The 15,604-nt window shown below is 38.7% G+C and overlaps 1 protein-coding gene and 1 long non-coding RNA gene across 2 annotated transcripts; both read right to left on the bottom strand.

Annotated features, from left to right (window-relative positions):
* Positions 1 to 554: 554 nt before the first annotated feature.
* On the bottom strand, positions 555 to 3,282 carry LOC126997911 (SCAN domain-containing protein 3-like). Its single transcript, XM_050859130.1, has 2 exons — positions 2,792 to 3,282; positions 555 to 2,533 (listed from the first exon to the last, which is right to left on the bottom strand). The coding sequence occupies exons 1-2, from the start codon at positions 2,838 to 2,840 to the stop codon at positions 1,533 to 1,535; spliced, it is 1,050 nt and encodes a 349-aa protein (XP_050715087.1). The 5' UTR covers positions 2,841 to 3,282; the 3' UTR covers positions 555 to 1,532.
* A 1,319-nt stretch (positions 3,283 to 4,601) lies between these two features.
* On the bottom strand, positions 4,602 to 11,981 carry LOC126999022 (uncharacterized). Its single transcript, XR_007753106.1, has 4 exons — positions 11,877 to 11,981; positions 10,412 to 10,591; positions 6,730 to 6,789; positions 4,602 to 5,720 (listed from the first exon to the last, which is right to left on the bottom strand). It is a non-coding gene; the product is annotated as an uncharacterized LOC126999022 (long non-coding RNA).
* Between the last annotated feature and the right edge of the window lie 3,623 nt (positions 11,982 to 15,604).

Here is a 15,604-nt window from a genome sequence, read left to right as displayed (position 1 = left end):
GGTTTAAGCGGATTAGCTATTGGAAAGGGAGCCACTCTACCCTACGCCTAATCCTCCTTTCATTCTCTAATCCTTTTCCTTCCCTCTCTCTCTCTCTCTCTGTTGTTTTTTCGTCTAAAAAGTACTTGTTTACATTGTAAATGAGTTCTTTCTCGCGGCTGTGCAGCCAACGACGTGTAGAGGCAGGGAAAGGGGGGGAGGGAGGGAAGAGGCCGAGGCGGGAGCGGGCCACCCAAAGAGACTATATACGAAGAGATAGTGGTATCAGCAGGGTTGCCAGGTCCCGCAATATTTCATTGGCTGCTGTGCTCATGATTTTTGGCATTTTATGGCAATTTTTTTTTCTCGAAAATGGCAGAGTTTATGGCACTTATCAAGGGAAAGAGAAAATTAAAATAAAAAATTACAATCCTTTATTTAAAATAAATATTAAATCTTTTCAAATTATAAAAAAAAAACTTTACCTGTTTAAAAGCGATAATCCTTTATTGAAAATAATGCTACTGTTTTAGGCTGATATTAACACACACACACACACACACACACACACACACACACACACACACACACACACACACACACACACACACACTTATTCCTGCAAAATTTCAGAAATTAATTCAACATCATCAAATGTATCAGCATCATCTTCATTTGTATCATGTGCATACATACTTGAATTGAATCTATTTACCATCTCTTCTGTTACAACAAAATCCTTGCAACAAAAATTATTCAACATCAGGTGTGATCTAATCATCAAAATGCTTTTTAATAACTTGTGCCCCATCTTATTTCTTACCTTAGTCTTTGCAAGGGTAGCCTGACTAAAAACTCTCTCAACATATGCATTTGAAATAGGTAGGCATAACTTATCTAAGACTAATTTTGCCAAAGTTCTGAAGCAGCACGTACCTGTTGCATTCTTAAAGTTATAAACATTACACCAAAAATTTGTCTGATCTTTAATGTCAATCCCAAGATTTGTCCAATCACACAATCTGATGTTCATGTACTGTCTTTCCAAGTCATCAAGATTTTCATCACTTTTACAAAATTCTGTGAGGTTCAGCTTTTGAAATGGAACAAATCTAGTCTGGGAGAGAAGAACATCAGGGTGAAAAGCTTGCAGTGTCTCCAAAAACTTAAATTTCTCTGGCAGCCTCATGGATACTTTATCTACTGCTGTCTTCAAAAAATTGAGGCATCGATACTTTATGTTTAGTACCTGTTCACTGGAAAGTTTTGACTCTGACAGCTCCTGATAAAATTTAGCTCCAAACTGAATGTCTTTTATTGGTTTGAGATGTGCATCTTGAATTTTTTCATATTTTTGTACATACTCATTTTTACATATTCTACTTCTCAGTGACATGTAAAAAACATCCAAATCCTTGAATAAACGACACTGGTCAGCATTTGTGTGTTGAAAAGAAGCATTAATTTGTTCAAACTCATTTATGAGGGGAGCAGCAAATACTAGGTATAAGTAATTTGATCTGTCATTTAGCATTTCCAGCAGTGACTTGCAACTATAGTTTTTTTGTATATTTAATGCAGCTGAAATATGCTGTGAGTTCATGCCATTGTGTGATAACTGAATTAATAACTTTCCCAGTCACTAACCATCTTGTCTCTGACGGACTTATGAATTTTGTGAGGTGCAAATTGGGAATGTTTGCATTCATGACATGAAACAATTCATCATAATCACTTCTTCTAAGAGAGCTAAATTTAAACCACTTTGCAACTTCACTCAGCAAAAAAGAAAGGTTAGAAGGCAGTTCACTAAATGCATCTTTTCCACACAAACTTAAGCTGTGGCAAATACATTTAACTAAAACACAATGAGGAGCGTGTTCTTTTATCTTAGTATACACAGAGTTATGAGCTCCACACAAATTGGATGCACCATCAGTACCTAATCCAATAATATGACTCATTGGAACACTGTGTGCATCAAAGTATAACTTGATGTCTGAGAATAGAGATGATGCTGTACATGAGATGACAGGAAGTAATGTTAAGAATTTTGTTACAACTGATGGTATATCCTCCTTGAAATATCTTACACACATGCACAAGTGCTTTGTAACTGAAACATCTGTCGACTCATCAATGATGAGTGAAAATGAAGTCTGTTGTATATCTTTGATTACCGAGTCATGAAGGCAAGGGTGTACAACATTAGTAAGAATACTGGAACATTTTGTTCTGTGGTGTTTCATACCATGTAAAAAGTCTGTCTTCCTTGAAGATTCATTAATAATTTCTCCTAAGTGATCTGTTGCTCTGATAGCTGCATGACAGGCAATGGCAACACTCCATCTAATATCAAAAATTTTCATTTCTCTAGGACCACAAGTGAAATATGATGAAACACTTGGAGAACTTTTGAGTTGATCTGCTGCTCTCTGGTGCTTATGAGATTTGGCATGCATTTCAGCGTTGTACTTTTTATTTTTGACCTTAGTCTTGCATACCTTACACCACAGGTCATCTGAATCATCAAGTGGAGATTGTGTTAACCATCCTGAAACAATGGTTACTTGGTATAAGGAAATCTTTACGTAATAGTTTTCATAGGTACAGTCAACACAGTCACTGTAACATATTCAACATGTGGACAAACCGATTTGTGGGCACAATTTACAATAATTTATTACACTTTCAGACGTAGGTGTTTTAGCTGGTTCGTCATGCTTCAAGCAATCTACAAAAGTTCCTTAATTAACCTGACACACAAATCACGAGGGATATTGTTCCTCTTCAGTAGCTTCTGATATCTTACCTTGAAATTCTTTCATCCAGTACCCTGATAAAGGTTTCGTTTTCGGCATACCGATGATCAACAGTGACACAGCCGTAGGAAAGCCTTGACATCCAATAAGAAACTGAGTAGATCGAGTCAGTCAACCCTCCTCTCCTGGGGCTCATACATGTACTATACGCGAATGACGCGATACGGGTATGATTTTTGGTTCCAGTCATATACACGCAATTGTAATTTTTGGCATTTCATGGCAACTCTGCGACAAAGATTGGCATTTTTATGGCACCATTATACTACTGCCAAAGAAAAAAGGCATATTTTCGAAAAATGTTAAATTTATGGCAAAAAATGCCATTTTTGGCACGTTCTGGCAACCCTGGTGGTATGTAGTAATTCCTCGGGCGTGCGGAAGTAGCGCCATCTATTGCAGCCCACCAAAAACGTCACTTTTCAGGGGTAGCTTTACTATTTTTGAAGTACCTGCCACAGCACCCTATCCAGCCTTTACTTATTTTTTTCATTATTGTAAAATGATTTACTAATGGGTTAAAGAAAAATATATTTGTTCTTATGTTTTATTAGGTATTATCTACACTATATCAAATTGTTATTTTAGGAAAAATATGGTGTAGAAAGCATTTGCTAATATATATATATATATATATATATATATATATATATATATATATATATATATATATATATATATATATATATATATATATATATATATATATATATATATGTGTGTGTGTGTGTGTGTGTGTGTGTGTGTGTGGAGCAAACATATCCAGTGCTTTAAATGCAAGCAAAGCATACAGCATTCTATGCATGCTAGATTACTATAATGCCTTTGCAACTGTGGTAACCCGGATGTCACACTGGTCCTGTGTCCCAGGGTAATGGGTTCCCTAACACCACAGGCTCAAGGGCCAATGTTACAAAGATGAGCACCGAGGCCACGCGCTGCTACAGCATATGCCCCCAAATTTAGCTGAGTAAAAATATCATACTAACTGTACAAGTGCCAGATAATGGCAAGCATTGCATACTGCTTGACAGGGCAGAGAACAAAAGCTTCTAAGCATTACAACAGAAATAAACAATGGGAGACACTCAAAGCTTGTTAACTGAACAAGACCCGATTTATAACAGGCAAAACCAACAATGGTGCATTCTATACAATGAAAACTGTATAAAAATGTTGCAAGGCGCATCAATATAAGAGCAAAGCATCATAAAACATGCTGAAATACATGATGGAGGACATCAAGAAGGTAACACATGAGTTGTCTTAAATGGAATGCAATAACTTGGTGGTCCTGGGAGACAGCCGAGCCTGGAGGTGAAAATGGGATGTAGGACATGGTATGATCTCACAAGCTCTGACCTTGGTGTCAGGATCATGAAGATATTAAGCTCAGTAGGCACAACTATGCAGCGGAGGCACATATCATAAAAGCAAATGAGACAAAAAAGGCAACTCAGTGTAAGAAAATAGCAGGAAAGTTATGTTGCAGTATGTGACACACCAAATTAGAGGGCAGAGAGTGATATGTATTTCATAGGCTACATCAGTAAACATAGCATTTATTGTAGGAACCACACATTAAAGTTGGATGTAATAAAATATATGTTTTTAGCACACATTAAAGTTGGATGTAATAAAATCATTTGATATGGAACTCCTTGAACTGGCCAACCAAACACACCACTCTCTGTCGTCCCCCCCCCCCCCCCCTAAAAAAAGCATTATTTTCCACAAGGTTTATGAGGCATTAGTCAAGAATATCAACTGCCATTACATTCAGTCAAAAAAAAAAAAAATCATACCTATGTGATTATGCATATCATATAAAGCAGAAAAAAAAATTGCATGCTGTAATACAAACAATATTACTCCTGGAAGCCACATTAATGATGCCAGACACGTGATGATAGACACTTAGTGTGATGAAATTACATGCTGTATTTCACATCATGAAACCAAGCCAAGTGTCACTGCAGCACATATTAGGTAAGGCAGACACCAAAAGCTTGTTACCTGAACAAGATTAAATATGACAGGCAAAATCCACAATAAAGCATTGCATACTGTTGGGTAGGGAAGAGAACAAATGCTTCCAAGCATTACACCTGAAATAAACAATGGCAGATATTCAAAGCTTGTGAGCTGAACAATATCTGATTTATAACAGGCAAAACCAACAATGGTACATTACATGCGATATCTGGCAGGGGATTCCTTGCATTACAATTGGAAAGTGGCAGACACCTAAAGCTTGTTAACTGAACAAGATCTGATTTATATCAGGCAAAACCAACAATGGTGCATTACATGTGATATCTGGCAGGGAAGATAAATGATTCCTTGCATTACAACTGGAAAGTGGAAGACACCCAAAGCTTGTTAATTGAACAAGATCTGATTTATAACAGGCAAGCCCAACAATGGTGCATTACTTGCAATATTTGGCAAAGTATATGGAAAAAAATTCTTGCTGGAACAAGAGTAATACTCAATAATGGCAAATCCCACAAAGTATCTCTTCTTTTGACAAAGCCTGTGTTCTTTGCTGCAGGGCTGTCAGAGTCTGTTTGCTCCAGCCAACATGTACTGAAATACCCCTGAGTCATGAGTGAAGTGTTGAAACTGAATTCAAGTAAAATACTGTGCTTAGAAATCTATTAGCATTTGGACTTTGATAGTATAAGGCCAGAGCAAACCTCCTCTCTTGTAACCCATATCTCCTACTAGGCTTAGATCTTGGCATCTTGCAGCATGTTGAACCTGACCTCAGAAAAAAATCCATCCCTATTGGATCTAAAAAAACTGCTGGCTCTGGGCAAAAACTGCCCAGGAGTTGTAACAGCCTGGGCTTTGAGCTGCCTTGCCTCCTGGCGCAGACGGCAGACTGCTGTGTGCAGCAATTTTCACTTTTCATGTCTGAAAATACATGAAAAAATATTTAATCACAATTAATCACAATTCTAAATAATAAAATATGTGCATGTAATTGCATTATCTTCAGTGCTATAAGGACAGTGAATCTAAGCATTGACATTATGTCTGCATGCCAGTTTCGATGGAAGGGTTCACTTAGATTGCCTGACAAGAATAATATTTTCAGGAAATGGGGGAGAGGATACAACTGGAGACTCTTGACAGATATAATATCAAGATCTACAAGCACCCATTTTCCATATATATCTTTGATGTTCAGTCCATACTAAAACATTTGTCAATGTGTTAACACACTAAAAATCTAAAAATTCCCTGTTTCTGCAATGTCAGTCGTACCTAAGCCCTGCTAAACCATCCAAGTGAATCAAGAATGAGTTCTGGGCAGCAGCATGAGCCAATACTAAATGGCACCACTATAAAAAAAATTGTCTGCATCATGACGGGCCTGGGCTGACCGCCAGGCCCCTGAAGAAAACCTACCGGCGCTATAGGCAGGTTGGGGGAAAAAAAAAGGATCACATCAGAAGAACGGACAAAGGTTTGTTAGTGGCACTTCAAGGTTATGCTACCTCTTCAAAGATTGGCCAATCATGGTTTAAAGTGGAACAGGATAAACAAGAAACAGGTAGGTATCTGTGGACACTACTGTTACTATCAATTGCCAGCCTATGGCAAAATTTGAACCTACGCTATCAAAAACCAAAAACATAAGACCCATATGCTGATCACTCGACTAATCGTAACGGTACTAGAGCCATAGAAACATAATAAAGAGTTTAAATATATAATTCAAAATGTCAACCTTTTTACATACCTTTTTTAAGATATGTAGCCTACTGGTGTAACAGTTAAATATTGAACTCAATTTGTATGCAGAGATGTGAGGTATGTTATTAAGCTGTAACGTTTCCAACACATTAGTTGTGATTAAAGCAACATGGAATAGTAACTAAAGAGGATAAATTATCACTGAGAACAAGAGGTTCCTTACTATATTGTGGTGAGCTTGATGGCCGAGTCTAGTTTCCTCCAACCCCATCAAGTTCACACCCTGTTGAGAGGCAATTTTTTAATCAAAGTGAAAAATGGATGCAAATGGTCACTAAAACTAGTTATTATACTTGGTGTGACAAAGTTGGGCAAAGAATTTAGGGAAGGACTCCCGGACTTGGCGTCACTGATGAGGTACATGATCTCGTGCACTCATTGGGCTATAATATATACATTGTTATAATGTGTATTATTTTCTTGTTACTACATATTACCTACTGATAATGGAAATACATGTCAGGATTAATCATCAAATACAAGGAAAAAAGAATCATGTATGAAAATTGTGAACTTTTAAGTTCATGTAACAAACAAGGTTTATTATACATAAAAAGGTTGGATACTTCAGATGTAAAAGATTTTTGGATATAACATCACCCCCTTCCTCCATATTGGTTCTTTAAAGCAAGGGTTGACTACAGCTGATTATTATTTGCGGCAGGTAGCTACACTGGTGGATCCAAGGAGGGGCCAGGGGTCCCGGGCACCCCCAATGGTCCTGAGTGATACAGGAAAACTAGCTAAAAAGCGCACTGCAGCTAAAACAATGCTTTGGCACAAAGTCCAGGCCATTATAGGTACCCATTGATTTAGGTCACTCCACTAGTTTTTCAAGACCAGGACTGCCGAGAATGGCTAATCAGTAATGCTAACGCTCCTCCCACCCGCAAAAAGTCTGACGTCCCCCCCCAAAACTCATTTCCTGGATCTGCACCCAAAGACATACCGTATAGTCCAGTTGGAAATAGGGGTCATCATGCACCCCCCTGAAATATACTTCTAATTGGTGTTTCTAGATTGGAAAAAATGTGTAGAAAATGATTAGCTATGTTAAAAAGTTGCCCGGATGTCCCACGTATGATTTTTATGCAAATTAGTGCCGCCATTACCGACAAATCTATTATTCGCTATATCTCAGCCTGTAGTGAAGATAACTCAACAAATAAGGTGTCTAGACCCATGTTTTCATGGTTAAAGATTGTGATAAAACTACTCTTGAAGTAACAGCACGTGTTCTTAGTATATAAATTAGTGCCGCCATTACGGAACAATCGATTTTTGCTATATCTTAGTCAATATTGCAGATAACTCAACAAATAAGGTGTCTAGACCCATGCTTTGAGGGGCATATATTATAAAATTACTCTTGAAGTGACCTCATGTGTCTGTGACAAATTAATGCTGTCATAGCTGACAAAAATCTGTGGTTTTTTCCCTGATCTAGCAACATTGATCAGAAGATTTCTGGGGGTTGCATGATACTCTTTTCTTAACCTGTTGCTATCAGCCTTGGTATTAATAGTCATTTCTCTTTTCCATTCCAGATAAACAGTGTAGTAGGTGGTAGCATAGTGTAGTTTGGTGGTGGTAGAAGTACTAACCCATCATGCCCAAAAGAAAGCGTGGACGCAGCATGGATGCTGCAACCCCCACCCCCCAAAGACTTACCTGCATTCTTCATTTACAAGCCTTGTCTGACCATGGTCGTTTTACACCCTTCAGTAAAATCAAAGGAACTGCCAATGAAAAACTACAGCAGCTTCATAACATCCGAGACCGACGTCTCCACCAAGCACATGACTCCCCATATCGTATGCAGTCAGTGTGTGACCAGATCCCCACAACTCTCCCTGATGACCTGGAAAGTTTTGGGTATCACCGCCAGTGTTATCAGCGATTTACTAGCAACCTCCATCTTCTGGGAGATGACGCAGAACCAGAAGCATCAACCTCACAATGGCATCACTCCCCTCGTAAACTGTCTTCTGCACCCATCTTCCCACCACAGTGTATTTTCTGTGACAAAGTGGAGATCAAAGGTGCTGATCGCAAAACTGAGAGAGCTGAAAACTTCTCGTCCTATAAGAATAAAGACAATGCATGGGAGCAAATCGAAACACGGGCCGAGAAATTGGGTCTAGTTCGACTTCATCGACAGGTAAAAGACAAAGACCTTTTTGCTTGTGAGGCCAAACACCATCCATCATGCTTCAAATCTTTCCGCACAGCATTCGCTAACTACGAACGCAAGATTCACAAGGCCAAAGGAGCAAAGGATACTGATCATGCTTGCATGTCAGCTGCCCATGAGAAGGCACTCAGCTTAGTATTGGAGCATATTCAAAACCATGTTGTCCAGCAGAATGAGGTACTTCAGCTATCTTCCTTGCGTTTGCTTTATGTTGAGGAACTGAAGCAGCATGGATATGAGAACCCAAACTATCGCTCTGAGAAACTACTGAAACGCCTACAGAATGACCCAATCAAGGACGATGTCAGCTTCGTGAAGGTGAATCGTGACAAAGGCGATGCTATTTCATTCTGGCTTGTGTACAGTTCAAAAACCACTGTTTCTAATGCCCTTGCAAGAGCCTACACTCTCGGAAGCGCAGATAAGTACCAAGATGTTGCTCTCCTCCTTCGGCATAATATTCTTCAAGCTTTCAGCGAGTCCAAAGGCCTGCCCTGGCCACCGACAGCTGATGACATGGAGCTCCGTTGTGAAAAGCTCCTACCTCCAGACCTTGTCCGTTTCCTCAACATTGTTATGGTTGGCAAGGAAGATTTAGAGATGAGCGATAAGATGAAGCGTCTGGTATTCTCCATTGGGCAAGACCTGTGCCGTGCAGTGTCTGAGGGAAAATGGAAGTTACCAAAACACATGCTCCTCTGTATGACTGTCAGGCACCTGTTCCGAAGCAAGCAGCTCACCACAGTATTGCACAGGCTTGGCCACTCTGAGAGCTACGATTGGACAGTTTAATTGAAAGTGATGATGATGAGTGATGGATCTGATAGTGGAGAGCCCATCACTTGACTGTTTATTTAAAATAATAAAGACTATGGTGGTCACTTCAACAGTTCATTTGTTCACTGATCTGCAATATCAGCTGGGATATAATAAAGAATAGATTTTTTTGTTATAACAGCACTTATTTGCATACTAAGATGCTACAGACACATATTTTCATTTCAAGAATAGTTTTATCATAATCTTTGCCCCTCAAAACATGGGTCTAGACACCTTATTTGTTAAGTTATCTGCAATATTGACTGAGATATAGAAAAAAATTGATTTTTCCGTAATGGCGGCACTAATATGCATACTAAGATGCCATGGACATCTGCTGTTACTTCAAGAGTAGTTTTATCACAATCTTTAACCATGAAAACATGGGTCTAGACACCTTATTTGTTGAGTTATCTGCATTACTGGCTGATATATAGCGAATAATAGATTTTTTGGTAATGGCGGCACTAATTTGCATAGAAATCATACGTGGGACATCCGGACAACTTTTTAACATAGCTAATCATTTTCTACACATTGTTTCCAATCTAGAAACACCAATTAGAAGTATATTTCAGGGGGGGTGCATGATGACCCCTATTTCCTACTAGACTAGTAACATGGTTCAGTGATCATGGACAAAAAAAATGTTAAGACAATCAATATCCAATCATTTCAAGATACATAAATCAGCATCCACATGAAGGAATTCTACAACTTAAAAGTAATGTTGAGCAGGGCATGTGTTAAATGACTTGCACAGTCTATTTTGTGAAGTCATAATTAGATTAATAACACAACAATCAACAAACACTAGATGAAGTATTCATACCAAAATCAGTACATGGAGCTGGTGCACTGCAATGGGGAGCACATTCCTGCAGCTCAGCAAGAGGGTTGGATGCTGCCATGTACTTCAGGGGGTGGCTAAATGTCTTCACCCTTGGCCTCTTTCTTGGACTCTCCCCTTCAGCTGCCACATTCTCTTGGATGATATCGGACGTGTTCGGATCTGTTGGGATGTGGTTGTGTTAGATGTGGAATAACATACGACAGTGGAACATGGAAGGAAAGAGTATGTCCAAACGGTAAAATACAGAGATGAGGATTGCACTGCATTAGTTAAGTGATTATAAGATGTAAATTGAAATTCTTTGGATACTGAAAGGATGTACAGGGACAATTGGATGAGAAGGGAGAGACATGCAGTTTTTTATGTTATATAGCTAGTTACACCAATGAAGACTTAGGGCATACACATTCAGAAAGACCACAAATTTGGCTGCTAGACGGAAAAGCACTAGATGTCAAAGTGCCAGGACATTGAAGGAAGTAATAATAAGAAAAACAATAATAATTAATGAGTATAAATATATTTCTGATATTATTGTTTATCTTAATACTAGTATTGGAATTTCCAAACACTAAGAATATAATAAATAAATATTGATAAATTAATGAAAATAAATACATTAATTGTACTAATATTACCACTAACAATATTAACAGCACTGCACCTAATAGACTGAGCAATAAACTGAGCCTGATATATAACCATAATTAAACTGTCTCTGTCTGAGTGTTATGTGAAGCTTGCTCCATGCACCGTGATAGGAATGGCATAGATGCATGCAGGTTGCTGAGATACTTACAGTCACCAGCCACTTGTAGATATGGCACCAAAATGTGTTGGAAGCATTGGCAGCCAACTTCTATTTATTTAATTATTATTTTCTTTAAACAAAGGAGACAGCTCAAGGGCAACAAAGCGTACTAGAAAAAAAAGCCCCACTACTCACCACTCCCAAACAGACAAAAGTAGAGTCTTGATACACTCTTCTTGAAGGTCAAATTATAGGCAGGAGGAAATGCAGACGATGGAAGGTTGTTCCAGAGTTTATCAGTGTAAGGGATGAAAGAGTGGAGATGCTGGTTAACTTTTGCATAAGATGTTTGGCAAGATAGAACATGCAGTAATTGACTTAAATTTGAAAAGTGTAGATTTAGGAGGGAAATGGGCAGGCATTGGTTTAGTAATAGGGTGGTGGGGGAATGGAATAGACTCAGCAATCACATAGTGAGTGCAGGGACGAAAGCTTGTTTTAAGAGTAGACTGGATAGCTACATGGACGAGGCTGACAGGTGGTAATGGGGAGGAATCTGGAGCTGCCGTGTGTAGGCCATTTGGCCTCTTGCCGCGGGAGGAGAGGAGGCATGCAGTTAGCAAGTTCAGAACAGCTGTCAGCGTGAAAATGATTAGAATTTCCACATTATCATTATTTATATATATCACTTACCCCCGGCTGGCATCCTTCCGTAATAAATGTAGTTTCACACCAGGCTGTGTCCTCTTTATCACCACAAAGGGACATGATTTGAGACTCCGGCTGGTAAACGTGGCGGCCGCGTCGGTGTTATGATTTTTGAACGAGGCAGCGTTGCAATCGGAGCAGAGAAAGATATTGCTGCGAATAACGCTAATAACCAATATACGTTAGATGGAGATAATTATATCTACCCACTCTTTCCCCCTACAAACCAATGATTCAATGTAAATCATTACTGATGGAAGTCAGCGTGCGTGCTAAAACAATGAGTTTGGAAGAAAAACAGAACGGCAGTAAGGCTACAACCTTGGTTCATTCCAGTATGTATACAGAAAGGTTAAACACATAAAACACATCTAACAACTGGTAGCCTCCCACAAATGCAGAGAAAGTAATATAATTGCGGTATAATAATATAACAATAATAGGATTACTCATGGCATGCAGTCAGGCTATATCTACCTAGTAAATATATATATAGTTCCTACTGTTCATTTTAATATTTATCTACCTTTATTTTTTTATTTAAAACGGGAAATAACCAGATTGAAGACAAAAAGTAGCAACATTTGCTGCTTGATCCCATGTAGCAACACTGCTGATGGGTACTGGGGGCTTGGGGTGGGTCTGGAGGGGGGGGAAGCGCCTGGACGTAAACAACGCTGCTCCTGCGCCATCTGTTGCAACCGACATACACCACCACCCGCCCACGGTCTCCCATAGAGGCCCCCTCTCCTGTTCTATAGTCTCCTTGGGGCCACCCATGGGCCCATCTGCTGAGCTTTCCAAGACCTTGAGAGAAGTGACCTGGGTTTTGGATGTGTAGAATGACAACGTTGGAATACAATGTTGTCAAGTGTCGTGGTATTTATACAAAATCTTCGTTATTATCTTAAAAACGAAACAATCTTAACGCTATATGACTTTATTGGATTATCCAATTATTTAATTAAATTCATTTAAAGGTAGTAAATAGCTGACATATGAGAGGAAGTGAGAGATGTTGAGAGTGTGTGGCAAGGTGCGGGGCGGGGCTGTCCCACACCTCTCACCCCCCCATCCGCCAGTTTCAAATAGATTTACTATAAGAAATAATGGGTTAATTCCTCTGTGTTCATTGTGAGGAGGAGGAGGAGGAAGAGGAAGAAAAAGACAAAATTAAGATGCCTTTGAACGGAGGCAAAAAGAAGGAAGGAAGGGAGGAGTGAAGGAGAGAGAGAGAGAGAGAGAGAGAGAGAGAGAGAGAGAGAGAGAGAGAGAGAGAGAGAGAGAGTAAACTAAACGAAAACATATTTCCATTTTTTTTACATCTTTATTTTTCCTTCTCGCGAATGTTGTGTATCCCAGGGAAGTCACTCTTACTGGGCTTCTCAAAATAAGTATATGCTGATAACGTGAAGATGAAATATGAGTAAACTCTCCCGTATATAATTAGTTTTGGAGCAGAGTGTAGAAAATATATGATGCTGCCTCGGTGATAAAGGCCATTAACATATTCTTTCATAATACACTTTGATCTTAACGTCATTATTCTCATACAACAACAAGGACATACAACAACAGTAGAAGTATTAGGAATAATATAGATTTATTGAGGGGAAAGGCGTGCGTAGAGAAATTTGATATGATAACGATCACAGAGTCATGGATAAACACTGCAGACAGACACTTTCTCCCAGAATTAGAGATTGAAGAGTAAAAGTTATTCCACCAAGATCGAATAGGCAGGAAGGGGGTGTGGGGTAGCACTCTTCGTCAGGGACAATCTTAAGTGTGTCTTTAACAATTCAATCAAGGAAGATAGCAATACAGAATCCCTCTGGGTAGAAAAAATAGGTAGGAAGGAGAAGCTTGTCATAGGAGTACTTTACACACCGCCCAACCTTACCAGGGACAGTAGCCAACCCCTTTTACATGAAATTAGTAGGGCGTCAAGATATAGAAATGTGTGTGTAATTGTGGATTACAATTATAGGAACATAGAGTGGGTTACTTTATCCGGAGACCAAGAGCCACAGGATTTGTTAGATGTGATACAGGATAGTTTCCTTAAACAGTTAATTAGAGCACCAACGAGGGAAGAAAATATTTTGGATTTGTTGTAAACTAATAGAGAGGACATAATAAGCAACATTGAGGTTGGGGATTCATTAGGTAACAGTGATCATAAGGAAATTAAATTTAATATCAAATGGGAGGATAGAGTCAGCAGTAACAACACATTAATACCTGATTTCAGGAAGGCGGACTACGAAGGTTAAGAAAGCAGCTGCAAAGGTTTAGGGGAGTGAGATCAGAAGTAGGTCAGGACCCAGAGCAGGGAGGGGCGTTAATCTCTGGTGAAGTCACTAGTCAGGTCAGTAGCTTGGAGGGTGAGTACAATAGCCTGGTCAGGGAGATTAAACTAGGGGAGAAACAGTTTATACCTCACAGGGAAGTCAGGTCAACAAGTAATTACCCGCGATGGATGACAGACGGGCTAAAAACTGAAATAGGAAGGAAAAGAGGACTATATGTTAGAATTAAAAGGGGTGAAATTCACCTAAGGGATAGTTACAACGATTTAGCTAGAACAGTAAAGAAGAACACACGTATGGTAAAACGTAATTATGAGATTAGAATTGTCAGGGAAGCAAAGACCAATCCAAAGGGCTTCTTTCAGCTTTATAAGACCAAAGTTAGGGATAATATAGGGCCGCTTAAGTCAGAAGAATCACTGATTGATAGAGATGAGGAAATGAGCGAGGCGTTAAATAGATATTTCTTAACTGTATTTATCAAAGAAAGATTAGATGATATACCTCAGGGAGAACAGATCTACAGAGGAGAAGAGGTGGAAGGATTAACCGACATCAACATAAGTAGGGAACTCGTGATTAGACAGATAGATAGACTTAAAGTCACTAAGGCGCCAGGGCCAGCTGAACTTTTCCCAAGGGTAATAAAGGAATGTGAAACTGAAATCAGTGGGCAGTTAACAGAAGTATTTAGGAAGTCACTAGACACAGGGGTGGTGCCTGTTTCATGGAGGCAGGCACACGTTATTCCAATATTTAAGAAGGGAGACAAATCTTCTATGGAGAACTATAGGCCGATTAGTTTGACGTCAGTTATAGGTAAAATGATTGAGTCAATATATATATATATATATATATATATATATATATATATATATATATATATATATATATATATATATATATATATATATATATATATATATATATATATAGATATATATATATATATATATATATATATATATATATATATATATAATATATAATTTAATTCACGACTCACAGCATGGGTTTATTAAAGGAAAGTTGTGCCTCACTAATCTTTTAACCTTTTACTATAAATTATACGAGGCAGCTGACAATGATTAGAGCTTTGATGTAGTTTATCTTGATTTTAGTAAGGCCTTCGATAAGGTACCTCACCAGAGACTGTTAAATAAAGTCAGGGCTCATGGGATAAGAGGGAAGGTATTTGATTGGATTAAGGCGTGGATTAGCGACAGGAAACAGAGGGTTACCATTAACGGTAAAAAATCCGAATGGGGTAATGTTACCAGTGGGGTTCCTCAAGGTACAGTTTTAGGCCCGCTTTTATTCATTATCTACATCAATGATATAGACAGTGGGATAACTAGTGACATAGGTAAATTTGCAGATGACACCAAAATAGGACGCATT

This window comes from Eriocheir sinensis, chromosome 2 (assembly GCF_024679095.1).
Source record: "Eriocheir sinensis breed Jianghai 21 chromosome 2, ASM2467909v1, whole genome shotgun sequence".
NCBI classification, from domain to species: Eukaryota; Metazoa; Arthropoda; class Malacostraca; order Decapoda; family Varunidae; genus Eriocheir; species Eriocheir sinensis.
The sequence above is the reverse complement of the archived record's forward strand: the minus strand, read 5'-3'. Positions and strand labels throughout refer to the sequence as shown.